Source organism: Triplophysa rosa, linkage group LG3 (genome assembly GCF_024868665.1).
Source record: "Triplophysa rosa linkage group LG3, Trosa_1v2, whole genome shotgun sequence".
Lineage (NCBI taxonomy): Eukaryota > Metazoa > Chordata > Actinopteri > Cypriniformes > Nemacheilidae > Triplophysa > Triplophysa rosa.
Window position 1 is genome coordinate 14,594,787 of NC_079892.1, and position 27,287 is coordinate 14,622,073.

Sequence of the window (27,287 nt, forward strand, 5' to 3'; positions counted from 1 at the left end):
CGGATGGACACTTATCTATCCCATGATGCCACGAGAGCTGAGCAACAGTCAAATTTCAAAAGTAAATCAAATCAATATAGCGGAAAACTTTAAGGCGGACGTCCGTATTCAATGTAAGTGTCAATAAATGAATTTCTCGTGAATAAATTATGTTTTTACCAACACTCACGTTTAGGTTGTTGTTAATACGTCATAGGTCAAAGAGCATACGGGTCACATGACCATAAAACATGGCGGATGCGCGTACTGTTTAACGGCCGATAGGTAGGTACTTATTCAAATTCAGTATGTACTGTCACAGTATGCGATTTCGGATGCAGCCGAAGAATTCCTATAAAATGTGAACAGATTTTTTTTTAACTAGACATCATACACTTGCAGACATTTTGAAAGTTTCAGATAGAAACACTCTAACTGATGAAATCTGCAGACTGACACAGACTTTCTGCAACAAGTCCAGACTGAAAATCTAAGCAAAATCTGAGCAAAGGTCTTGTGTATTTTAGCCTTTAGCTAGCGGAAAGGGGGGGATTAGACAGATGAATCGCAGAACGAATAATTTGAGAGTTAGTCAAGAAGTAAGGTAAGAACAACTGCCTTTTACTACGAAATAATAGTGTTTTTACACCTATGTACATAAATTTGTTGTTGGACACTCCATTAACCAAAGTAGGACCTTAAAAATCCCTAGTTATGTACTCTTTAATTCTGCGGTCACACCTGTCTTTTTGCTCCATTGACTTCCATCCATACGCATGCGAATGCAACAGACCGGAAACACAAGCTTCTGCTGCAAAGTTGCGCAACACTGACCTGCGAATTCGCATCACGCGAAGACGTGCGACCAGATGGATTCGTCATGGCGTGACCTTTCTCTCCTCAGGGCGTGACCCTCCTCCATTCTTTCACTTATTTCCTTTTACCCATGCAGTGACAGTGGCTGCGTCCAAATACCCCTTCTTGCGGTCTTTGCACTTGACCACTTTACTACTTTAATGACGTATTTCCTGTTTTTGGCCCAAGTGTTCTAATGGGTGTGAAGATCCCAAGTGAGCATGTAGTATTTCTAACCCAACACACTTAGCAAGTGCAAACATGTAACGTTAATTAATGTGACGTTTCTAATTATGTGATAAAAAGCAACTTTACAAAATACATGACTCTGGAGTTTTCACCAATAAAATGTGTAACACTAAATTATATGTAATATCTAATATAGTCAAGTCATATTTATTTTTATAGTGCTTTATTTGTATTGTATAAAAGCAACTGTACCCAAAAAACAAAAGTAAAACACATGTTAGCCAAACAGAATAAATAGATATACATTTAAAAAGTAAAAAAGACCCGAGCAAAAAGTCTCGTGATATTTCCAGAACGTGATGCATGATGGGACTTAGCCCTGAATACCGCTCGGAAGCGGTAGTGAATGGTCCTGTCCCTAATGGCGCACTTCATGTGGACTTGTGGTCTCGTGGACTTAAATTGCGCGTGCTCGCCAAGTCTACGAGTCACTAGTGTCACATTTGTCTTTTTAGCGCTCAGAAGTCTGCTCGCGAGCGCATCCCTTGTGCCCTCGTGCGGTCTTGGGCGAAGTAAAGCTCTGTAAAGCTGGACAACGCAGCTTCTGTATTATAGAGAAATATTAAATAACAACAATGCATATTAAGAACACATTATGCACATTAACTATTGTGTATACACACACACACACACACACACACACATATATATATATATATATATATATATATATATACACACACACACAAGCAGTTGCATTAGAAACATAAGTATCTATTGCATAATGCATGGGTGACATATATCAATAGATGAACTACAGAACTATAAAGACCGGCAGCTCCTGTCCCAAATAACAATAATGGGACAACAAGTGTGGTCGACTTCACGCGACGCTGCGCAGACTGATCAGCGTATGACAACAGAGTACCGCGAGAGTGAAAAAACACCGCTTGCTCTTTCCGGCGTGATGACCTCAAGTCTGTACCAAAATGCACTCCAATGTACACTTGTGGACTCGTGCCTAGTACCCTATAGGTCTGCACTTCCTGACGTCACTAAGCGTGGACTCGGAGGAGGTCCACAAGACCGGAGTGCGCCATTTGGGCCAGGGCCAAGATAGTGTGCGTTAAGGGCACTGCGCTTTGGCGTTTTTAATACATTGGACAGACTTGCGCTCTTCCTGTCGCGTGCACGGGCTCTCAAGTGGCCAAGACTGCAAGTGGGGGTATATGGGCGCAGCCAATATTCGTTCACATGAAGTGCACCTGCCCCAAGTTAGGAGCTTTAACCCACCACGAAATGGCACTTCCTTGTGTCACGCTTGGCAAAATGAAAGAGAACTCGTGATTGGTCAGAGACAAATCGCGGGCAGCTCTGATTGGTCTGTATGACTTTCGATGAATCGTCAGATTTGGAGGTGCCGTGTTGTTGACGTTAGCCGTCTGAAATCCTTTTGCGTTTTCTGTCAAACTCCAGCAAATGTTCGTGCTTACCACTCTGCCATATTTTGCATAATTATATGAGGTAAGATCAACATCATTTATACTCCGCGACGGCGTTTTTATTAGATCTGTGATGTGTTGCTGTGGATTTTCATTGTAGTTTGCAGTAGGCAGCAGTATAAGCCATACACTTCAGCATCATATCTGTGGACTACTGTCGCTTATGTTATTTTTGTTTGTTCGCTGGATCACCAAAGCATTTATTTTTTTATACACACAAAATCACACATAACACTCTATCTGCCATGTAACGTTAACTTGATTGGAATGTGTTATGTTGAGTTGGACAAATGGCTAACTTAGTTAGCTTGTATGGTTGATCAGTGGTGAAACAAAGATCGTGTTTACAACATTTTTTACAGATAGGGTTAAAATGTTAAAACCGTGTGTGACAGGTTGACATGAGAATCGCAGTCTGAAACACGTATCGTGTATAACACACACACACACGATATGGTAACGTTACGTGAAATACAAACTGTACACGATTGCATTGTTTTCCTTACACTAAACACAGTTTTTATGATTATTTGTGAAATGTTGTATGTATACACCCCCGAACAGTGCATGATTGTAAATATGATCATAACTAACTTACTGTAATGTTCAGATTGTTGAACTGAGAGACATGTGATCGTGTTATTTCACGTGATTTTATGACGGTGCTGAGTAACAGCGGTCTACTTATACTTTATAAACAAATAAAACATAAAACTGGATACATTATTGTTGGTAGTTTACACGTTGACATAAATAAGATAATAAAAAATAAGTAAGTAAATAACTAGACACATGTTTGTTTATTTATTGGACATGTGTTAACATATATATGACACATAAATATATAAACATATTTAAACATATTTATCTTAAAAATGTATTCTACATATTTGTATTATGCTTTCAGATGCACTGCGCTATACATTTTTTGCCCATCTTTTTTTGCATTTTTTATTTCTTTTGTTATTTCTTTTATTTTTTTCAACTGCTCACAGTTCATATTCATAGCCGTGTCATTTGCATTTTCATATCTCATGTAATTATAATAAACACAACAGTTGCTTTAATTTTGATGTAACTTTTATATAGCCATCATGACTAAAGGGCAAGGCCATTGTTAGGCAAGACACAAAACGGTGATGCATATATTAAGGTCGTTAACGTTTATTATGATGTTTATCTAATCCCCCTATGGTCACATATAGACCACTTAGGAAAATGTAAACAAAGGTGGTCCAGCAAAATGTCTTGTTTCAGTTTTTTTAACACAAATATTTGTACTAAATACAACCATCATGGGTTTCCTTTGAGAACATCTTAAGTGATTCTGAAAATTCAAAGCATCAAACTGATTTTAATTGTAAAATCATTTTCGACATGCCCACGTCCCGTTGCCGTTCTTGCCAGATCCTGTCCTGATCACGGGGGCAAAGTTCTCGCTCAGCCCAGTCTGTTATGGCCTGGAGAAACAGATCACATGGCAAATCTCACATTCTTCAGGGTCTCAGCAGACAGTCATCCAAACAATCCTCCCATGATGCTCAGTATGAGGGGTGGAGGCCCTGTGGAATATCAGCCGGCCTTGTCCTCTCAGAGCGCCCATGTGATTCTGTATTCCTCAACTGGGCACTCTGAACCTCACCCTTATGGCTTTCTTCATCCTTATTCAACATTTGAAAAGTTTGAAGATGAAATTGTTCATGGTGTCGCAAGCTCTCTTTAACCACCATAAATATGTGAGTACGATTTCGGCTGATTCTCTTTTTTGCAGAAACATCTGATAAACATGAAGTTTGCAAGATGCCGTGCATTCTTGGTGAAATGTGTAATAAAGTTATTGTGGCATGCTGCCGACCCCCCGAGATGCTGATTGAAAAACTGACATAATATCAGCTGGAATGGTTGAGTCATACAGATCATTTGTGTTGTTTGTCAAATTTTGATACATTTCTGTATTCTGTATCACAGGCAGATATAATTAATATAAAAATAGTAGGCAGGTTAAGGAATCTCATTTTCGTTTAAGTTAAATGTTTGATATATTGTGAAACATACAATAAGAATCCAATCAGATTCAAGAGACCAAAGGAAATAAAAAGTCTGCATTTTATTCACCCTCTTCCCAAGGATGTGTGACTTTCTTTCTTCTGCAAAACACCAAAGAAGATGTTTTGAAGAATGTTTGTATTTTATTTGTTAAATTACAAGATACAAACTTTAGCGTAGCTAGCGGACCAAGCTAAATCTTCAACTGTCAGGAATGCAAATGGGAATATAATCCATGCAATTTTGGCGCTTTAGTTCGACTATTTGTGGTATTCAAAAACACGTAAATATAAGAAGTGGTGTGACATAACTCATATTTCACCTTAGGTTGGCAGCGCTCTGCTCATAATATCTTCTTTTGTGTTTAGGAGAGACATGTGCATGTTTTGAATGGCATGAGGGTAAATGAATAATGTCAGTTTTCATTTTTGGGTGGACGTTCCCATAACTGCTGAAATGACAGCTGTTGTAGTATATAAATGACTTCTTTCATTGTGAGTTGAGTGTTTTGTGCTTCTTGTGTACTCTCTTCTTTTATTTGCATGGATATGGGCTTGTTTACTGTACATTGGAGTGTATTGAAGTTCATTTAATTATCAGGGGGCACAGCTGAAAGAGCGATGAATTGATTTTTGTTGCTGAATCTCATGTGGTGTTTACGCAGATCGCCTTGTAGTTTGAAAGAACTCGGATATCTTTCCTTTATTGATCATATGCCAAGGATAAGAGTACTATGGATGTAACAAGGTGCCCTGACAACAACTATTTATTTATTTATAGTTGCTAAGATTTGTATATCGGTATATTTTGCTAGGGGGTTTCTTGGGTGCAATGACCATTTGCTCTAATTGGGGGGGTTCACACCAAATGTGAATTAAGCGATTTGCGCGAGTAAATTACATACAAAGTCAATGCAAAGACGCGAATAGACGCGATCTCACGGCAGGCGACGCGAATGACACGCGTTAATCTCGTCTTCCGTGCAAGTTGAAAATATTTGTCAGCTCGCGTCACTCACGCGAAAAGAATGAACTTTTCCCGCGAGTAATAAAGAGCGTGGAATGCAATTGCTCGTGTTCGGTGTGAACCCTGCATAATGGCCTGTCCACATCAGGACGATAATCGCACACGCTTATCGGCAGCGTTTTTCAAGACGTTTTTCGGCGTTCGTACCCAAACGTTTTTCACTGGCGATGAGCCGAGTGAACGTGCAAATTCACACCCTGACATACGTAGATGGCGCTTAATGAGAAACAAACACCCCGGTACACAAGGTGGCGTTGCGCAACTTTATGCTTCTGACCCTCGCTTGTCACACAGAATAATAATTCATCTGGCTTCGTCAATGTGTGCTCGGCAAGACCGTTTTGTGCTTGAGCGCCACCAAAAGAACGAGACCGAGACATTAAAAAAAAAAAACGCTTATACGGTGAAAACGGTTAAAAACGGTGTGCACACTCACATAGGCGCCCTTTGTTTAGTCACGAGGCATTAAACGTCGACGATAAGCGTGCGCGATTATCGTCCTGGTGTGGACAAGCCATAAGGCTTTAAATGCTTAAAGGCTTAACTAGTTTCTTGTATAAAATATTCTGTAAATTAAAAATGTCCTCCTAATATCACTCACATATGGCTAAATGTAATGTTTGCTAAGGCTAATAAATAATGCAAATACAGTTTAGCAAATAATCACATAGAGACTGATCAAAAAAAACATTTGTAGTTATTCGTATCCACTTTAGCTTAACACACATCTCCATTTGACATTTCTAAAAATTCCCTTTGTTCGTCTCTTTCCTCTTCCTTATCTTTCTTGTCATTAAACTATTAACTCAGTTTGTTATCCTCTCTTTGTAAAGGAGCTGGAGTTTAGGACACATATGGCTGTGTATGATGAGAATATCCTGAAGAACCCTTTTTATCTGGCTCTGGAAAAACACAGACCGGACCTGTGCAGCAAGGTGGCAGAACTTCGTGGAATTGTAAGACACCGACCGCAGGAATAACTCACTTCTGTTTATGCCACTGAGAGCAGAGAACTGAGTTTATATGTGGATGAAAGTTAGTCATGTATTCACTCGTGTCACATTGCTGTCAGAAGTTCAGTTTACAGTGTGAACCGAGAATGAATTCAGAATTAACTCTCCAAGTCTCTCAACTGTGTTGGACTAAAGTATCTTTTTTTAAAGTTGCCTAAACCTTTATTTTTTTGTTATGTGTGCAGTTATTTTTTTCTCTGCGTTGTTGTGTTGTAGATTCTGGTACCGTGTCGTGGAAGTTTACCGGTCGGCACTTTTCCTGCATCTCAGTTTGATGGATATGTCCTTCAGCCTGCTGAGCAAGGTTACCAGACATTAGATGGAAAGGTGTGTGTGTGTTTACTAGGGGTGAAACGGTTCAAATTACTCACAGTTCGGTCTGTGTCATGGTTTTAGAGTCACGGTTTCGGTTCGGTTCGGTTCGATTTGTGCTATGTTCAGGGAAAAGGGACTACAGACAAATAAAAATAAGAACAAATAATCAAGCTACAAGTAACAGCACCAATAAAACAACAGAGCAAAGCAGAAAATTAAATAAGATACTGTATATATACCTTTTAAGGTAGAAATGGATTAAAGTAATCAAATAAAACATAACATTGCATATGTACAAATTAAATAAAGACGAATCATAATTGAAGTTACAGAAGCTATTGAGTCACAAGCAGTGAGTGATTTCCTTGACTTTTAACAGACAGCAGGAATATGCTGCTGTCGCTTTAAGAGGAATGAAACACATCCAGAACACTGATACTGTACACATGCATTGTTTTTCGTCCGTTCACTTAGGACATAACCTATTATGTTTGTTAAGATACTCGACAAGAGGGGCATGTTGACCTACTTCGTGTGTGAATTTGTCCGTTTAAGCGCTTCAAAGACAACTCAATATTTGCGCCATGTCTGAGACTTTCCTTATGCGCGCTTCGGATCTTCTCACAGCGCGCAAGTGAGTTTTCTTCTGCATCATCTTGCACTTAAATGTTTAAATTGGCAAGGCTTGAATGAGTTTAGTTTAAACAGCAACACGTGCTGTTCAGGTCTCACCTGCACTCGCGCGCTCACAACACCTGGTGATGAAAGCATAAATGACTGGTCATATTACAGCATACGTCAATTGAAATTTGTCTACGTTATTTTATTTGTTTTAGGTATTAAATGTGTATCCATCGACAAACATACATTAGCTGAACTTTGTCAGTCTGTTTTATGCATTATCATTTTTAACGAACCACATTATAAATGCGTCGTCAGATTTAAGATGAACCGCGGTCCAAGCGCGTTGGACCGTGTGCTGAACCGTTGGTGGAGAACCGTGCGGTTTAATTATTTACCGAGAACCGTTACACTCCTAGTGTTTACACAGTCTTTCATATAAAACTTCACACGAGTCTTCCAGAGTTCATTTTAATGGAGCTGATTTTCTTTTTTGTGTTCAATGTTGCAGGAAGTGTCTATAGAAAAGAATCAGGTGCGATTGGATGCAGGGTTTCCCAGTCCCATTTCTGTCCCCATCTTGTTTGAGGAGACTTTCTACAATGAGAAAGAGCAGGCGTACAATATACTGTGTATCTCACGGCCCCTTGACTCTGACCACAGCCCTGGTATTGTTTAATGCCTCATCCAATAACTTTACAGAAATTATATTGAACCAATGAGATTTTGCTATGGTTAAAGCAACCCAGCAGAGTACAAACCCGATTCCAAAAAAGTTGGGACACTGTACAAATTGTGAATAAAAAAGGAATGCAATAATTTACGAATCTAATAAACTTATATTCTATTCACAATAGAATATAGATAACATATCAAATGTTGAAAGTCAGACATTTTGAAATGTCATGCCAAATATTGGCTCATTTTGGATTTCATGAGAGCTACACATTCCAAAAAAGTTGGGACAGGTAGCAATAAGAGGCCAGAAAAGTTAAATGTACATATAAGGAACAGCTGGAGGACCAATTTGCAACTTATTAGGTCAATTGGCAACATGATTGGGTATAAAAAGAGCCTCTCAGAGTGGCAGTGTCTCTCAGAAGTCAAGATGGGCAGAGGATCACCAATTCGCCCAATGCTGCGGCGAAAAATAGTGGAGCAATATCAGAAAGGAGTTTCTCAGAGAAAAATTGCAAAGAGTTTGAAGTTATCATCATCTACAGTGCATAATATCATCCAAAGATTCAGAGAATCTGGAACAATCTCTGTGCGTAAGGGTCAAGGCCGGTAAACCATACTGGATGCCCGTGATCTTCGGGCCCTTAGACGGCACTGCATCACATACAGGAATGCTACTGTAATGGAAATCACAACATGGGCTCAGGAATACTTCCAGAAAACATTGTCGGTGAACACAATCCACCGTGCCATTCGCCGTTGCCGGCTAAAACTCTATAGGTCAAAAAAGAAGCCATATCTAAACATGATCCAGAAGCGCAGGCGTTTTCTCTGGGCCAAGGCTCATTTAAAATGGACTGTGGCAAAGTGGAAAACTGTTCTGTGGAAAGACGAATCAAAATTTGAAGTTCTTTTTGGAAAACTGGGACGCCATGTCATCCGGACTAAAGAGGACAAGGATAACCCAAGTTGTTATCAGCGCTCAGTTCAGAAGCCTGCATCTCTGATGGTATGGGGTTGCATGAGTGCGTGTGGCATGGGCAGCTTACACATCTGGAAAGGCACCATCAATGCTGAAAGGTATATCCAAGTTCTAGAACAACATATGCTCCCATCCAGACGTCGTCTCTTTCAGGGAAGACCTTGCATTTTCCAACATGACAATGCCAGACCACATACTGCATCAATTACAACATCACGGCTGCGTAGAAGAAGGATCCGGGTACTGAAATGGCCAGCCTGCAGTCCAGATCTTTCACCCATAGAAAACACTTGGCGCATCATAAAGAGGAAGATGCAACAAAGAAGACCTAAGACAGTCGAGCAACTAGAAGCCTGTATTAGACAAGAATGGGACAACATTCCTATTCCTAAACTTGAGCAACTTGTCTCCTCAGTCCCCAGACGTTTGCAGACTGTTATAAAAAGAAGAGGGGATGCCACACAGTGGTAAACATGGCCTTGTCCCAACTTTTTTGAGATGTGTTGATGCCATGAAATTTAAAATCAACTTGTTTTTCCCTTAAAATGATACATTTTCTCAGTTTAAACATTTGATATGTCATCTATGTTGTATTCTGAATAAAATATTGAAATTTGAAACTTCCACATCATTGCATTCTGTTTTTATTCACAATTTGTACAGTGTCCCAACTTTTTTGGAATCGGGTTTGTACAATAAAAACTAAAATCAAAATATAAAAATCTAATTGCGTTTGTTTTTCTGGGTATTCAGACAATGAATGTAAGTGGGAACTGGGGACAGTCTGTATCAGAGCTCAAATCTGATTTGCGCTTGTGATTCATCAACATGTTTGAGAGAGTTGGTTTGCTGAATTGTTACTTTTATTGTTTAATGATTTTGGTTTTTTTATTTCATAGAAGAGGTAAGTTCGGTTTCTGCGACATACTGTCTGAAGAAGATTGAGGATGTAAGAGATTTTTTGGGCCGTCATGCTGAAAAGCTGGACAAGTTTGTGGAAATCTTCTGTCAGACCTTTAAAGAACAGGAGAGGAAGGGCCTTCGACATCACATAGTAAGAAAAACACATTTTATTCGGACTTCTTTATGTTTTTTAATAGTTTTCATATTTTTTGGAGCATTATCTACTGTTTGTCCTGGAAATGTTCCAGTCAAAAATATTGCACCCTAAATTAAATTGTCCAAATGGATTGGAAAATTTGGAGACAGTCTTGAAGGATTGTAATGCCAAGATTTAACATTACGTACATTCAATTGTTTAACCAGATATTTCCCAGAGACAATAGGAATAATACAATAAAAGCCTGATATTAAATATGACACTAGAAATCATATACTGTAACTAGAGCAGTGTTTCTCAATCCAGATACCAATAATCAGATAATGATTTAATTTAAGACACAATAAGCATTCAAAAAGTTAAAACAACTCAAGATATCTCTTAGTGTTTTTAAAAAGATTATAAAAGTTGTTTTATTCTAATATAAATTGTGTTATTAAAATTCATGTAACGTGATATTTATATGCTACACCAATGTACTTCCACTAACACAGTACCGTCATTGTATTGTGCCTTGTGTTTGTGTAACTTTTGGATGTAAATGCTTATGTTTCCAATCCTTTAGGACTCTGTAAATACTCTTTACACAAAATGTCTTCAGTGCCTGTTGAAAGACTCTCATCTGGTAAGGTTGTTGTTGTTGATGATGATGATGTTGATGTTGTTGTTGATGATGTTGGTGTTGTTGTTGGTGTTGTAGTTGTTGTTGGGTGTTGATTTTTGTTGTTGTTGTGTGTTGTTGATTTTGTTTGATGTTGATGTTTTTGTTGATTTTGTTTGATGTTGATTGTTGTTGATTTTGTTTGTTGTTGTTTGTTGTTGATTTTGTTTTATATTGTTGTTGTTGATTTTTTTTATGTTGTTGTTTGTTGTTGATTTTGTTTGTTGTTGATGTTGTTGATTTTGTTTGTTGTTGGTGTTGGTGTTGTTGATTTAGATTTTTGTTTAAAACACAATACTCAGTGCTGTCGTTCACTGAAATGCTAACGTAGTAAAACATATCTCTATTTCAGAAGCTCCTGGCAAGACAAGAAATACAGATGACTCTACTCAAACAAGCAGTGGAGGTCTGTTTTAATCCAGTTTCATTTTCTCTCTTCTCTTATTTTCTTTCTTTGATTTTTTTTAAAGTTATTATATTATATTATATATTATGTTTCATTTTACTTTCCTTCATCTTCAGATGTACATTCATCATGGCATCCATGATCTACTCTTTAGTTACGTGGGAACTCTTGAAGCTAGTCGGGTACTGTTTTTCTTCATTGGTTATTTTCAACGTTCTAAATGACTGGACTTCCAAAAGCATAGTGCTTACAAATTTAAGGGGTTTTTTTTGGACAGGATGCAGCGTTCAACAAAATGACGCGGTCGCTACAAGATCTGCAACAGAAAGAGCTGGGTGTGAAGACAGAATTCAGGTGAACTTTCACACTGTTTATTTTATTAATAAATAAGAGATTTCAGTCGAGTTGAGTTGGATTGAGCTGGATAATAAAAACCATTGTTGTTCTCTGCAGAGCTGATTTTACATTGATTCATCATTGATACAGTTTATGAGTGTTTACCTGTTAAATTTTCAATTTGTCTCTATGCTCTTATAACAATGTTAGGAATATTGTCGCATTTCGTAACACATTTTGGTTAAAAAACAAAAAAATAAGCTGTGTTTACAATTTACAACAGTAATGATTTACAATTTGACCTGTCATGTACGTGCCTGCGACTTTTATTTTTCAAACAGAGATTGCGACAGAGAGGCCAAAGCTACAGAATTGAATGTTTAATAATGATATTTAGACCACATCTAGGCACTGAAATATCATTGAGATATCTAGAAAAACAACTGTTAGTCAAACACTATAACAACAGGTTTCGCATGTTACAGTGTTACAAGTACACCACAGTATATTGAGTTGATGTAGTGACCAGATGTTTCTCCTGCAGTCTAAATATCCCTCGAGCTAAGTGGGAGTTGAGTGAGCTGAACGCTTGTAAGTCTCCTCAGCAGAAGCTGCTGTGTCTCAAGAAGGTTATTCTGACCATCATGCAGCCGATCAGACGCAATGATGCAGGTGTGTGCATCTGCAAAAGTCCATTCACATACAAATGCAGTGCTTTTTGAACACTAATATGATAGTCATACTATAATTCTTTCTAATGTCTTAGAATAGTATGTAGACACAGCACAATGTAGCGGCCAAAAGTGATGTCTGGGGGCATGTCGGTACAGTATTTGCTCTTAATGCCCCCTGGGTTCGATTAAACCATCAAAAACTGCCTCAGTTGTGTACCTTTTGATTTTAGAACAACTGTGTTTCTCTTGAAGTCTTGTAACTAGATTAGTTGATGTGTTTTTACACTGAACTGTTCTGTGTCAGACCTTGCGTTTCACATACTGTGCACAAGCAGTGCATTGCTAAACCAACAAGCTGCCCAGTGTGTGTGTGTGTGTAAACTACTAATATCCGTTTGCCACACACCTTGTTTAGTAATTCTGCCAATTTGCCCTAACAAGAGTTGCAAGAGTTTAGTAACAAGACTAAAAGAGTCTTTGTAGGTCTGGCCCAGGACGTCTTATCTGCATCTGTGGTCAAAGCTTTTCATCTTGAAAGGTTTTATTTTTGGATGTGTAAGACTGTGCCTTGTAAAATATGTTAATAATGTATGTTTGCGATTGTGTGTTTGTCACAGCTGTTAACATTGAGGCCATGTGTGCCGATGATCTGCTGTTAGTCATTCTCTATCTGTTGGTCAAAACTGAGATTCCTAACTGGTGAGTTTCTTTTTCACTTTCTGGTCCATAGCTATGGTACCGGTCAACTGGACGGATTATGAAATAACATTGATCAGTGTTGACATGCTTGCATTGGATGCGTGTTGTACACTGTTAATGGTTTGGTGGTTTTGTCTTCTCAGGATGGCGAATCTGAGTTATATCAAGAATTTCCGCTTCTGTAACTCCTGTAAGGATGATCTGGGTTACTGTCTCACTTCATTCGAGGCTGCTGTGGAGTACATCAGTCAGGGCAACCTCAACCAGAGCACACTGGTAAGACCTACACTGAATCTAACATCACAACTCAGTTTATAAAGTCTCTTGTCATGTCCAAGTGAACAAACTCTCCAAAGAGGAACTGCTTTATAGGAACTATAACACAAATAGAGAATTCCCCTTATTGCATTTGCAAGGCCGACAGTGATGTAATTCTGGACAAAGTAGAACTTTTTCAGTTTCTTTTTAATAATAAAAAATGAAGTTTTACGTCAGAGTGAAGCTTTTGACTTGCATAAGCTAAACTTGCTGCGTCTTCGAAAACATTCTCAAAACCACATGGTTTCACTAAAGTCGGATTTTATAGTTAAGAAGCTTGGACAGGATTTAATCCCATCATGATTTAAAGATTTAGTGATTTAAAGGGATACTTCACCCAAAAAATGAAAATGCTGTCATCATTTACTCGCCTTCGAGTTGTTCCAGATCTGTATAAATGTCTTTGTTCTGATGAACACAGGGAAAGATATTTGGACCAAACAGATCTTACCCCACATTGACTCCCATATAGGAAAAATTACTTTATCATTTTGTTGTTGTTGTTCTGTTGAACACAAACGAAGACATTTTGAAGAATGTAGGACAGCAAACAGTTCTGGGGCACTTTTGACTACCATTGTATTGTTTCCTACTATGGGAGTCAATGGGGGGCAAAATCTGTCTGGTTATAAGCATTGGTCCAAATATCTTTCTCTGTGTTCATCAGAACAAAGACATTTATACAGATTTGGAACAACTCGAAGGTGAGTAAATGATGACAGAATTTTCATTTTTGGGTGAAGCATCCCTTTAATGAGTCACGTGTGTTTTTTGATGGACAGGATGCAGGAAACAGGATGTCTTTCAGACAGAAGTTGGACCTGCTCTCCCAGAACGCTGCCACACCTATAGACCATCTGTTTGAGGTGAGCGTCACCTCAAGATTTTCATATGTCAAACTAACGCTGTGCACGATTAATCGCGATTACCAATAAATCATGCTGAAATCGAGCTGGCTCGATTTTGCAAGGCATCGATCATTTTTTAATGCGTAGCTTGTCCGTGAAGCACGTCTCTGGGATCAGTAGGAACTGCTGCTCGATCTAAAAGCAGTGCGAGTTTGAGTCGCTTATAATGTGCATTTGAAAAAGCAACACCCGTCAAACATGATCATTATAAATATACTTTATTATCATAAAAATACCTGATGAGGCTTGAGGAACAGTGATAAAAAACATGTCCTTAGGCATTTCCTAGAACTAAGTGTGTTATGGTCTTCTTCTGCAGTGCGTATTTGGAGTTTCCGCACGAGAGCGCCCTCTGGCTTTCGGGTGCAGCAGCATTTTACCGTACTTCACTCACAAGCTGTGCATAAATCACGTGCTATATATTTCGGTTAATCGTGCACAGCCCTATGTCAAACTCATCACCATTACATCATCAAATACATATATATATATATATTTTGTGTGAAATTAGCAAAACGAGATCAGACATGACATCCAACATGAATAACACAACGGCGTCAAGTGTGCTGTCTAAGTCTTAACCTGGATTCAGAACGTATCTGATCTGTGAGGTCATATAAGTGTTGTTGTATGTGTTACATTGACCGTGTGTGTGTGCGTGTGCGTGTGTGTTTGTGTGTTTGTGTGTTGGCAGCACATTGTGAGTGGTAATGTGTCAGAGGTGCAGCGTTTGCTGTGTGAGAGTGAGAATGAAGAGGACGGGATGAAGATGTGTCACCCGCTCTGCTCATGTGATGCCTGTGACCTCCGTATCTCAGGGTCAGTCCTGAAACTTTCACCATGTGTATGATCTACACCTACAGCAATGTATAGAAACCTCACAATGATCCAGATGTATGCATGTTTAATGAGTATTTTTTCACATACTGTCATATTATCGTCAACATTTAGCAGACAGAGCTGGGGCTTGTACCATGAACCTAGCTGAACAAAGTCGGGGTTACAGGATTAGTTTTGGGTTGACAAACCCAAACCAATGCAGTCAGGCTTTGTTAGGACCATGAAGCAGCTCATCGACTTTCTTTGTCAACTCGAGCTTTGATCCTGAAGCTAAGATTAATCCACGAGCGCGTGCACATGTATGAGTGACGTCGGGACCGAAAAACCAATCGCGTTCAACACGGATATCACGAGTTCCGTATGTTTCTCAGGAAATAATTACGCGCGAATATTTGGAACACACAAATGTATTTCGAGAATGTATGTGAACTAGCCATGTAAAGTCAGTATTTTAACCTGACAGAGGGCAGCATCGAAACGGTTCTGTGGTCAGGGTAGTAAAAACCTCCCACCATCAGGCCATCAAATAGTCCTGTCATAGATCAGAGAAGGGAAGATTATATTAAAGTTTGAAGATCTTAAAGGGATCTTTCATCCAGAAATGAAAAATCTGTCATCATTTACTCACCCTCAGGTTGTTTCAAACCTGTATAAATGTATTTGTTCTGATGAACACAGAGAAAGATATTTGGAAGAATGTTAGCAATTTTCAATATCCGCTAAAATGATCATTTTACCCATAACCATATGTCCAAGTAACACAATGAGATTGTTCCGTGTAGGCAGCATCACAGACAAATAAAGTATGCAAAATAATGCAACACAATGAAATACTTACTGTTTTTAGTACATTAAAAATGCATGGAAAATACATTTCATGAGAATATAAGGGAAAGACAATTTTAAACTATAGTAACAATTTAAATATATTTATATTTGATGTATATTTTTTATCACACATGATTAGGAAGATCTAGCCATTGCATCAAGTACTGTGAATTAGTTGCGTCATTATATGTAAATTTGCTCGCAGCTGATTGGTTCACTTTCGGTGTGAGATCTTTAATCTCGATCAAAACTGACTCCGGAGCAGGCTAGCCGTGCAGCGTAAGTTACCATGATGATGAACACTGATTTAAGTCGAGCTACTTTCATGGTACCTAAAACCCAGGGTTGGCGCGAACTAATCCTAAACTTACCTGGTTAGCCACTTAAACGGGCTTTATGGGACAGCCCCCAGGCCTGTTCACAACATACACAATAACTTTGACAGTAACTATAATAGCATTCACACGTATGTGCTTGCGTGCTGCAGATTTACATTTGAAATGCCTGAGAACTTTAAATCTACATAGAGATTTTTTTTTATTTTTGATTGGAAAAATACACTAAATGAAAACCATGTTGAATACTTTATTGAGAATGAATAGCTGGATAAATGAAAAACTGAAGTCCAATCATACAAATGGCACGAAGCAATCTACATGAAAAAATACTGTAGTATACTTTAGTATTTACTGTAGTAAACTATTCGGTTGTTAAGTGGTGACGTGAGGAATACAGTTTCCGGGTCCAAGCATCTATTCATTTCAAGCGAGGCTACAGCTTAAACAGTTGTTTATGAGCACTCTTACTCATATTGCATGTTTAATCGAAACATGTATTAACTCAAAGTATACACTACGGTCACCAGGCTCACGGAATCTGCGACAACAAGATTTGAATAAATTATGAAAAATAAATAGCTGACTAGCCATGTGGGATTTCGTTTTGAGGGTTACGATCGCGGTTTTCCGATAGTTTTATAGCTCACCATGAGCGTATATTAGCATTTTTTGTTGTTTGCCTATAGCATCTTTTTGAGTGTTTGGACCCGGAACCAGTATATGACCTTCCATATATGGTCAGGCTTAACAACAGGATAGTATACTGTATTAAGTTGCAGTATTACTGAACTTATATGATGTTCACTACAGTATTTTGTAATATTTACTATGATAAGACTCCAACACTATAGTGTCGAGGAACTAACTTTTTTACGTTGGAACTAATTCAATGTGTGACATTTCAAATATACAGAAATCTTGTTTTAAATACAGGACCGTACAATAATAATAACTATACAGCATAATAGAGAGTAAGTGTGCCAGTGTTTGGAGATGAAGCAACTTTAAACTTTGCATCAATGTCTTGTTCTTCTTGCGTTTATTCAGGAGGTTAAACGATCCGTCCATAGTCACTCCGTTCTCTCGTGATGACAGAGGTTACACTCCTCTTCACATTGCTGCTATTTGTGGTGAGCCGTGGTCTCGCTTCTAAACGGTTCTGTTGAAACACCCTCACACCTTACTGTATGTCTCGTCAGGTTTAATAAATGCATCCACTTTATTCATTGTGAACTTGCTGTTGTGTTTGTCAGGTCAGTCTGCACTGATCGATCTTCTGGTTTTAAAGGGAGCCGTGGTGAACGCCACCGATTATCACGCCCTCACACCGCTGCACCTCTCCTGTCAGAAGGGTTTCCAGGGAGTCACGGTCAGACACTTTTTGGTTAGCCTTGGAATAATTTGATTGTAAAGATAAGGTTGCAGATTGACACGTTGTGTTTTCTGGTGCAGTTGCTGCTGTTGCATTATAAGGCGAACACAGACGCTCAGGACATCAACGGCAACACTCCGCTTCACCTGGCCGGCATGTACGGACATGAGGATGTGAGGCGTCGTACAGTTTACATAATCCTAAAAACTCTCCACAGCTGTTTCGTTTTATTCGGAACTCTTCAATGAAAAGTCTGCTGTTTGGTTTATAGTGTGTGAAGGCGCTGGTTTACTTCGACCTGCACGCGTGCCGGCTGAACGTTCAGAATGATAAAGGGGACACGCCGCTGCATATCGCCGCTCGCTGGGGTTATGAGGGCATCATGGAGGTGCTGCTGGAGAACGGAGCATCAACCCTCATCCATAACAAAGCCAAAGAGACGCCGATGCACTGCGCTCTCAACTCAAAGGTCCATAACATGTGTTTGTTCTGTTCTGAAGAAAAGAGTTTAAAGGGGTCATATGGCGCGAATACGTGAGAATTGTCTGTGTCTTTGGAGTGTTATATGTTGCCCATGCATGTTTTAGACATGTGAAATTGCAGAAATTCAAGTGTCGGAACAAGAGATGCATTCTATCTAAAAGTGAATGCTCACCCAGACCTGCCTGAAACGCCTCGTGTAACCACACCCCCACAAATCTACATCAGTTCGTGGTATGATTTGACTTAGACCGCCCAAATGTATACGCAAGTAAGGTGGGCGTACCCGTCAGTACAACTGCTTTGGAACCTGATGTTGCATTACATCTAAAACAAACAATAATATTAGTTTTAGCCGTGTCATATGACCCCTTTAAATCGCATGAAATCTCATCTACAGTCTTCTTTAAATAGTAATAGTAAAGGTGGTTTAGTAAGTTGTGAAAATGTTACTGTGAAATTCTAAAGCAGTAGAAGGACCAAAAAATATGTATAATCTGTGTCAATTTGATGTTGTAGATTTTATCGTTGCTGGAGCGCAGACGTAACGACTCCAGTAAAATGGAAAGTGGATTTGAGGTGAGGTTTAAAACTAATGCTTAGGTTGATTATCAGATAGACATGTTTATCTGATGACATCATTTGTGTTTCAGTCTCCGAGTCGATCTCCACAGCCGTCCGACTGCAGCAGTAGACGCTCGTCTGTGTCCAGCGTGTCTTCACTGGAAATAACAATACCAGAAATCGAACGCATCAAACACAGAGAGGTACTGACAGCGCCTCCTGGAGGACGGATGTAACTTTCCTTTTGTGAAAACGCTGTGCACACTAAAAGCGAAGCATTCCTCGCTCTAGATTCAGGATCACTTGGTTTTCACGTCACTTGCACTAATACAAACATCAAGTGCAGTTTGACACGTCTTCGCACATCCGGACGTGTCAAACTGTACGTGTCAATAGGCTCTTTGTGCGAATTTCCTTCTAGAGTTGACATTTTTCAACTCGCACGGAAGACGCAAATGTCGTGCATTTGCGGCAAGCGCGTTAATTAACTAATAAAATTTGCGTTTGGTGTGCACACACCATTATAGTTTTGTATATTAAAGCTGTAACGTTTGCCTCTCTGTTGGAAACAAAATTTGCAGGTTGCTTTACATGATTTTCTTAATGCGGGTTAACAAGTCAATTTATATCATACTGACATCTTCTACAAAATCATATTGACAGCTCAAATTATAAATCGTTATTATAAGCTTACAGTTGTGAATTAGGTTGAGCTAAAAGGACTTATTTATCTTATGGATTGCAGCTTTAATAATGCAATAAAAAGCAATGATATAAATCAGATGCGTCAGTATGACTTGTTTTGGACAGATCGAGAAGTTGTTAAGAGCAGTGGCTGATGGAGATGTGCAGATGGTGAGCTCATAGCATCACTTCAGTAATATTACCTGATGTGTTCAGCATTGAGCTGCAGTAGTATCAGATACCAGCGGTGTTTGTGTGTGCGTTTCAGCTGCGTTATCTTTTGGAATGGGTGGATGAAGAGCCAGAGGAGGAGGAAGTTGAGGTTTCAGCTAAGACAGAGCTGTGCCATCCGCTCTGCCAGTGTGCCGACTGTGAGCCTACGCAAAAGGTCTGAATATGCAAACATACATCTTATGACTCTTTATATTCTGTGCAGAGGGATCACGTTTGGTATTTAAAAACTCTTACATGTGAAACATTTCCTTTTTGGCTGTTTACATATACAGCAGTTTTCTGTTTTTTCTAGTTTATCAATTTATTCACACATCCTTAAAGGTACAGTTTGTAACAATTTTGCAGTAAAATATCCAAAAACCGCTAAGCTGATGTTATATATTTTGTTGAGTTGAGTACTTAAAATAGCTCAATGTTTCCAACTACTTGTAAATCGTGAGAAAATCGCCATTCTAAAAAGTGACACGGGGCTGTGTAGTCGCCTGTCAATGGCGTCATATCCGCGTTACCCTTTGTTACCGCCTTTACTGACGTAGAAACCGCATGACAACAGTGCCGTGGACAAATGCGGAAGTAGTGTCTAGCAAGCCACTAACTTGTTTCGAGCAGTCACTTATTTGTGGACCACAATTATTCGCAACATTTATAAAACTTTACCTCATCCGCTAACATGATTTCATGAGTTGAAGACAACAGATCCCATCATTCCATGCTCCTTCACAGCGTCATCAAGCTACGGCATTGTTGTTGTTTTGATCGTGCGCCCTCTAGCTGAGGTTTTTACAAACTGCACCTTTTAGTCATTTAAAATGAAAATTCTCTCATCATTTACTCACCCTCAGATGGTTCCAAACATGAATACATTGCTTTGTTAAGCTGAACACAAAGGGAGATCATTTGGAAGAATGTCAGTAACCGAACAGATCTCATCCCCCATTATGGCAGTCAATGGGGGACGAGATCTGCTCCGTTACTGACATTCTTCCAAATATCTTCCTTTGTGTTCAGCAGAACAAAGAAATGTATACAGGTACGGAACAATCTGATGGTGATAAATAATGACAGAATTTTCATTTTGGGGTGAACTGTCCCTTTAAGCAGAGGTGGACAATACTTAATAATCTACTTGAGAGTAAAATCCCTTAAGTATCTGTATATTATCAGTGTTTTTACTTTGGAATATTTTTACTACATGATAGATTTTTATACCTTTATACTATAAAGAGTTTTTTTGACGTTTCAACTGTCCAAGTTCTTACTCTAAGGTAGTATCCGTGTGACCGGACCTTTATATCTGATATCAAACATTTATCAAACAATGTAAGACCTTGCCCATTAAGAACCTATGATACAGTGACCGGATGCTAAGCTGATTTGGTCACAGCGCATCTTTGCTTTAGTTTTGTATAGCATAACCCAGTAGATCAAACATTTGACAGCACTTCGTTGTTTTAATCATGTGGGTCATTGGGTCACAGCATTGTAAGCACAGAGGCAATTGAGATACCGTCTGAAACACAATCGCAATGTAAATACACCAGTAAAGAAAACATTCAAATAATCTCCTTCAGAACTCTGTCGTCAAAAAGTTTGAGCCAGTCGCAGACTTCTTGCATACTGTATGAAGATAAAGATGAGTACATAAAGTAACCTGCAGTTTTAGGTTTCAAACAGAGATGGTGATAGAGAGACAACCGTTTTCTTAATTTATATATTTATTTCTTTTCAACCGCTTTTCAGTCATCGCTCTTTTGTGCTCTGTCAATATTGCATTGGCTGTTGCGTTTGGCCGAACAGTTGGCTTGATCTTTGAAAGAAATGTATGCGGTAGAATCATGTAGTATGTGTTTGGTTTAAGAACTGTTTGTGTTTGTGTTCAGAAAATATCCGGCGTGCAGCAGGATGGTGTGGGTGTGAACAGCAGTAGTGTTGACGGCTTCACTCCGCTTCATGTGGCAGCGCTGCACGGGCACACAGCTCTGGTATCTCTACTCACCCGTCACGGTGCCAACATCAACGCTCGCAACAATCAGAGCGCCACTCCACTGCACCTGGCATGCCAGAACACCCACATACAGGTGCGTTCAACCTGACCAATCACAACTTACATCTCAAAACATCATCTAACACAAAAATAGCTTGAATTTATGTTCAAGACAACGTCTCACAAAAGCAAACCATCTGAAAGGGAAATAAAATCAGGTTCTTCACTGCATGATTTAAATCGTAATATTGTGATTCTCTCAAAAGTATACTACATAACAGATGTAAATGTAATGTTGTTTTTAAACGTCAATGGTTCTGTTCAAGCGTATAATCTTTACTAGGTACAGCGCCCTCTCCTGGCTGTTGTGTGTTTGTACAGGTGGTGTCTGCCCTGCTGGAGTGTAACGCCAAACTGAATAAGAAAGATCATTACGGGAACACACCGCTGATTCACGCCTGCCTAAAGGGACATGTGGAGATAGCCAGCGTCCTGCTGGAGGTATATAGACATCCACCTTTAAATATGATGTATTACATCGTGCTGGTTCCTATGATTTTGTATGGGTTTGAATTTCTGTAGTTTGAATTGAAAAACCGCCGATAGATGTGGGTTTCATTACTACAAACAAGCATATCGCTGTTGTCCTTCTTAAACCTCGTATCTCCACTTTTCGATATTGAATCATTACTATTGGTCACACTTTGTTTTTTTCTGGGTTTTGCAAATATCAAACCAGTAAAAAGTATTAAAAAGTGCTTGTCAACCTTGACAACCTAATCATTTTAAAATTACAGTGTTCTTTCCATTTCCTGAAAAACTGCGGATTTGGACGTCCCAGGTTTTGGAAGGACAGCAACGATATTATTCCGTTTGAATTTTGGCATAGCATCATTTGAAGAGTTTATTTCCGAAATGAGAAAAATCTAATAAAAAATCATGTTTTTTATTGTGCGTTCCGATTACTATCAATCAAACTGCAGTTGGTTTGTTTTGATTTAAGCCACAATAACTCAAAAAATACAGCTAACTAACACAATAAAAAAACATGATAACATAATAAAAAACATGATTTAAAAAAAGTTATCTCATTTTGGAAACAAACTCTTCATTTGTACTTCTATGTATTTCCATATTTTCTTAATATTAGCATGACGTAAATGCTCCTAAACAGATACTGTTATGTACCCTACCGTTCTCTTGACCTAACAAACCTTTTGACCTACGCTTAAATGTCAGAAATAAGTTTTGTAGACCAAATTTAGTTGAGCAAACATATTAGTTCCTTCATTACGAAACAAAAGTGATTTAAGCAAAAGTTGAAATGGAAAACTTTGAATAATGGAAAAAAAACAGTTTCCCAGAATAGATGTGAACTCATTCAATAATGTTAAAGGGGTCATATGACGTATGTGTCTACACGATTTAAGGTTCAAAAACGCTGTATTTTCCACATAGCGTGCATGTTTGTATCTCCTCTTTGCCCCGCCTCTCTGAAACGCACAGATTTTTTACAAAACTCATCGCTCTGAAAAGCGAGGTGTGCTATGATTGGCCAGTTAACCAGTGCGTAGTGATTGGTCGAATACTGCAAGCGTGTGACGGAAATGTGACGCCTCTTACCATATTTAGAACATCAGGTTCCAAAGCAATTGTACTGACAGGTACGCCCACCTTACTTGCGTATACATTTGGCGTTTCAGGCAGGTCTGGGTGAGCATTCGTTTTTAGATGGAATGCATCTTTTGTTCCGACACTTTCATTTTTGCAATTTTACGTGTCTAATACATGCATGGGCACCTTATAACACAGCAAAGACACAGAAAAACACGTATTCGCGCCATATGACCCCTTTAAAAAACATCTCAAAGTGAAGCTGTTTGATAAAATGACATTAAAAAGGACATTTCTGTAAATTCAACACCAAGACTGACTACACTGAAAATGATCAAATAAGTTACGTTGGTGTTACTCCATAGTTGATATGTTTGATGTTGTTCTAAAAAAATGTGAAAATGAGTAAATGACTCTAATCTTTTGAAGTGGATGCACGGTTATTTGATTCCATATGAATGATGTAGTTGTGTTTGTAATGTGTGGGACAGTAGTGAAACATGAATGATGAAGTGTCATGTCTGCCTATCAGAGCGGTGCGTTGGTGAATGTGGTTAATAATCACGGTAACACTGGTCTTCATGAGGCCGTGAGGGGGGGACACGTCCAGCTGGTGGAGCTGTTACTGCACAGAGGAGCTCTGGTACACATACGCAACAAGAGACAGAGAACCGCCCTCGACTGCGCACACGACACCGGCGGCAAGGTGTGTGTTTTATATGGACAGTACACATATCTTCAATGTGTCCGTCATGGATGTTACAATAAAGAACGCAACAAACCTGGTTATGCTCGGTTGGTTGTTTGACACACATTTTAAATTTCTGATTTTTGATATAAATCATTTTATGTTATTTCCTGTAATCCAAAAGATATTTTCGTTTTTTCCCGAAGAACACCGAGATTCAGAGGCTTCTGCAGAAAGCGTGTGCTGAGACTGTTGAGTCTAACCTGATCAAATCACACTCCGCAGGGCCAGAGAGGATTGTGGGTAAGAAACTGATCATTAACACGGCAGTAATTCATTAACAAAAATACTGGCTTTTTCTATGTTGTACTTTATATTAAGTGCTGTTGTTTATTGCTAAAAAAAGATTTGTTTTACTCTAAATACACTCAGAAATGCAAAGAAGTAAAAGACATCAGAGTCCTGATGGTGGCGGTGGCAAGATAACTGACGCTAAACAAAGGTACATTTACCCTCCATGAGCAGCCTGTGTAGTGTTATTTGTCCGTTCACTCACTAACTTTTCAAAGTATAATTTAAAGTGATTTTGACGATGATTGTTTCTTTCACTCTTTCTAGATCTCAGAAAAGGCCTGACAGAGCTGCCACCACCACAGGCGCAGTAGATCAGGTTCTGTTCTTTACATTTACACACAATACAACATACAGCCGTGAAACAATCGAGAGACCTTTTCTAAAATATTTTCAGTTTTTGTGAATTTGCTATTTTTAGGTGTGTGTTTAGGTAAAATAATCATTTATGTTTCCTTCTGTGAAGTATTACAAACAATTCTCCCAAATTTCATGTTTTTTGAAAATACAAAATATTGTTTCTATTTGCATTTATTTGCAGAAAATAAAAACTGTAGAAACAGGTAAAAATCCATTTTCAGACCTCAAATACCGCAAAGAAAACAAGTTCATATTCACTTTTAAGCAAAACAACAGTAATATATGAAGAGTTTGTATCCAAAAATGAGATAACTCCATTTTTAAAATGTTTCCAAAAGCATGTTTTTTTACTGTGCATTCCAATTCATATCAATCAAACTGCAGTTGGTTTGTTTTGATTTAAGCCATAATAACACAAAAAATACAATAAAAGCATGATAACATCATAAAAAAACATGATTTTTTTCATGATGCTGTCATGTTTTTATTGTTTTAGTTAGCTGTATTTTTTACTTATTATGGCTTAAATCAAAACAATCTAACTGCAGTTTGATTGATATGAATTGGAATGCACAATAAAAAAATCGTGATTTTTGTAAAATTTAAAAAACGAAATTATCTCATTTTGGAAATAAACTCTTCATTTGTACATGTATTTAGGAAAAGTTAAAAAAATATTTGTTTATGCGATAACCTGGATTTTTATCAGTTTCACGTGTCTTGTCATTCTGTCAGTATTTTGCAGTGTTGGATGACTTTGTCATGACTTTGTTGGATGACTTTGTTTGATTTTGTTGAAATTCAACAGACACTAAACTGGAATGGACACAATACATCTAGAAATGATGATTAAATGAACATTTGAAATGCTCTCTGCATATATTAACACACATAAAAATCACAATTGAAAACACTTAATCATTCCCATGTAATCCATCACTGAATTATTCTCATGGTCTCAAATGTTTAGATACATGAATGAAAGGAAAATGCACTTCTGTCATTTTGTGTCAAGACTGATTCACGTTTTATAATCTGATGATAATACTGATTCTGTTATAGGCTTTAGCTCAAATGTAATGTTGTCATTCCCCCAGAATGGCACAACAAGGACTGAAAAAATCACAAATGTATTTTGACTAGGGCATCATGGTGCAGCGAATAAATGGATATAACTCCTGTCGCATCTGCTTTTCTCAGACTGACAGACGGAGACTGATGAGAGGAGAAACGATAGACAGCAGCGCTCCGTTCTGTCATTCTCAGACGCAGCACGACCCATCAGGCATGCACTCGCCACATGCCAAGACCAAGAGCCTGACCCGCTGTCACACCATCAGTCAGGACCTGACCCGCCACTCGCTTCAGACCCCAGAACACATCTCCACTGCAGACCAGACAGATGAGTTGAATGAACTTCAGGGGTCTACCGACTCCCTCGAACCCACACCTGACCTCGAGCGGGAGACCAGGGGCTCAGCATCAGGGCGGGATGAGGAGAAGGAAGACGCTCTGCGCAGAGGAAGTGATGTGGATTCGGCCTCTACAGAGATGGACAGTGTTGTGTTGTGATTCACAAAGACTCATGCTGTACGGTTAGCTTTTAGTTGCCATGGCTACAGTGTCTAAACGTTATTAACTTAAATATGCAGAACAAGAGAGTGGCATTATGGCTTTCCTCATGTCTCTGGTTTACAATATAAACATCGGTTTTAGAGATTTTAGGGTTCAGAGTTAAGCTCCACATTAAGAAGTGAAAATGAACTTTTTGGTCGTTTTGAAAAGAAAATGAAAAAGCTTTTTGCACGTGTGTACATGATAAAAGAAGCAACAAAAACAGGGATGAAATGCATTTCGAGGTGACCCTTTAAGATGAGAACCAGCTTGAAATTAAGGATTTGTTACTGACACGTATAAAGGGAGACATTCAGGATGACTTATGCACAAAAATGATGGACCATTTTTTTATTGCACTTTTTTCTGTTAACAAAGGGACAGTTAGGTATGAAATTGCTTGGTAGCATCAAATTTGTTTTATTTTTTTGCATAGATTTAAAATCTGTATTACATCATGGTGTTCATCACAAAGGCAAACTTTTACTAGTCACTTTGTCATTTTTTTCCTTTTTTTGTCTTACGACATTTTTCTTTTATGTTTTAGGTCCTGTTGTGTGTGAATATCCTCTCTAAATCAGACAAAAAAAATACTTTTTAATATCCCGACCAGTTTAATAATAAATGTTTAGGTTTGCAAGTGTAATCTATCTGTGACCAGCAGGGGGCAGTGTTTCATCCGCAGCTCTAACGCACTTTACGCACCTGCAACATTTGTTTGGTTTGTGCGCATAAAACTTGATTTACAGTCCGCTCACTTTACATTGTCCCACATTGCGTCTCTCTTAATCCAGTTGTGGGCGTAGGTTAGCATGAATGCTGGACATGAACGTGTTAAATGCCTGAACGTAAAACAGAGCTGGCATGTCTTTGAATGTATGTGTTCATTTCGGCATGGGCTTGCTGTGACCGATCCGGAAAACTAGAGAGGAGTTATTTTTGTACAATTGCATTTCAGTGTCGTTTTGTGTGACAATGCGGTAAATGTGCCTTATTTCATTTGTGCCAAATAATCTATAATAAACCCCTACGAGAACAAAAATAGTCTGTAATATTGTTTGATATCAC

At 38.6% G+C, this 27,287-nt stretch overlaps 1 protein-coding gene across 2 annotated transcripts; it reads left to right on the forward strand.

Moving 5' to 3' along the window:
- The first annotated feature begins 2,101 nt into the window (after positions 1-2,101).
- On the forward strand, positions 2,102-27,287 carry ankrd27 (ankyrin repeat domain 27 (VPS9 domain)). 2 transcript variants are annotated; one of them, XM_057330036.1, is made up of 29 exons: positions 2,102-2,547; positions 6,431-6,553; positions 6,827-6,937; positions 8,058-8,214; positions 10,106-10,260; positions 10,832-10,891; positions 11,280-11,333; positions 11,450-11,515; positions 11,611-11,687; positions 12,214-12,341; positions 12,961-13,042; positions 13,186-13,318; positions 14,143-14,226; positions 14,963-15,087; positions 17,322-17,404; positions 17,528-17,643; positions 17,727-17,819; positions 17,918-18,115; positions 18,646-18,705; positions 18,780-18,893; positions 19,501-19,545; positions 19,643-19,762; positions 21,489-21,686; positions 21,974-22,093; positions 23,739-23,912; positions 24,101-24,197; positions 24,327-24,396; positions 24,513-24,564; positions 25,806-27,287. In XM_057330036.1, exons 2-29 carry the CDS (start codon positions 6,452-6,454, stop codon positions 26,175-26,177), a joined length of 3,246 nt encoding a protein of 1,081 aa, XP_057186019.1. In that variant the 5' UTR covers positions 2,102-2,547; positions 6,431-6,451; the 3' UTR covers positions 26,178-27,287. The 2 variants fall into 2 exon arrangements, with proteins under 2 accessions (XP_057186019.1, XP_057186018.1); XM_057330035.1 differs by lacking the exon at positions 2,102-2,547 and adding an exon at positions 3,649-4,261.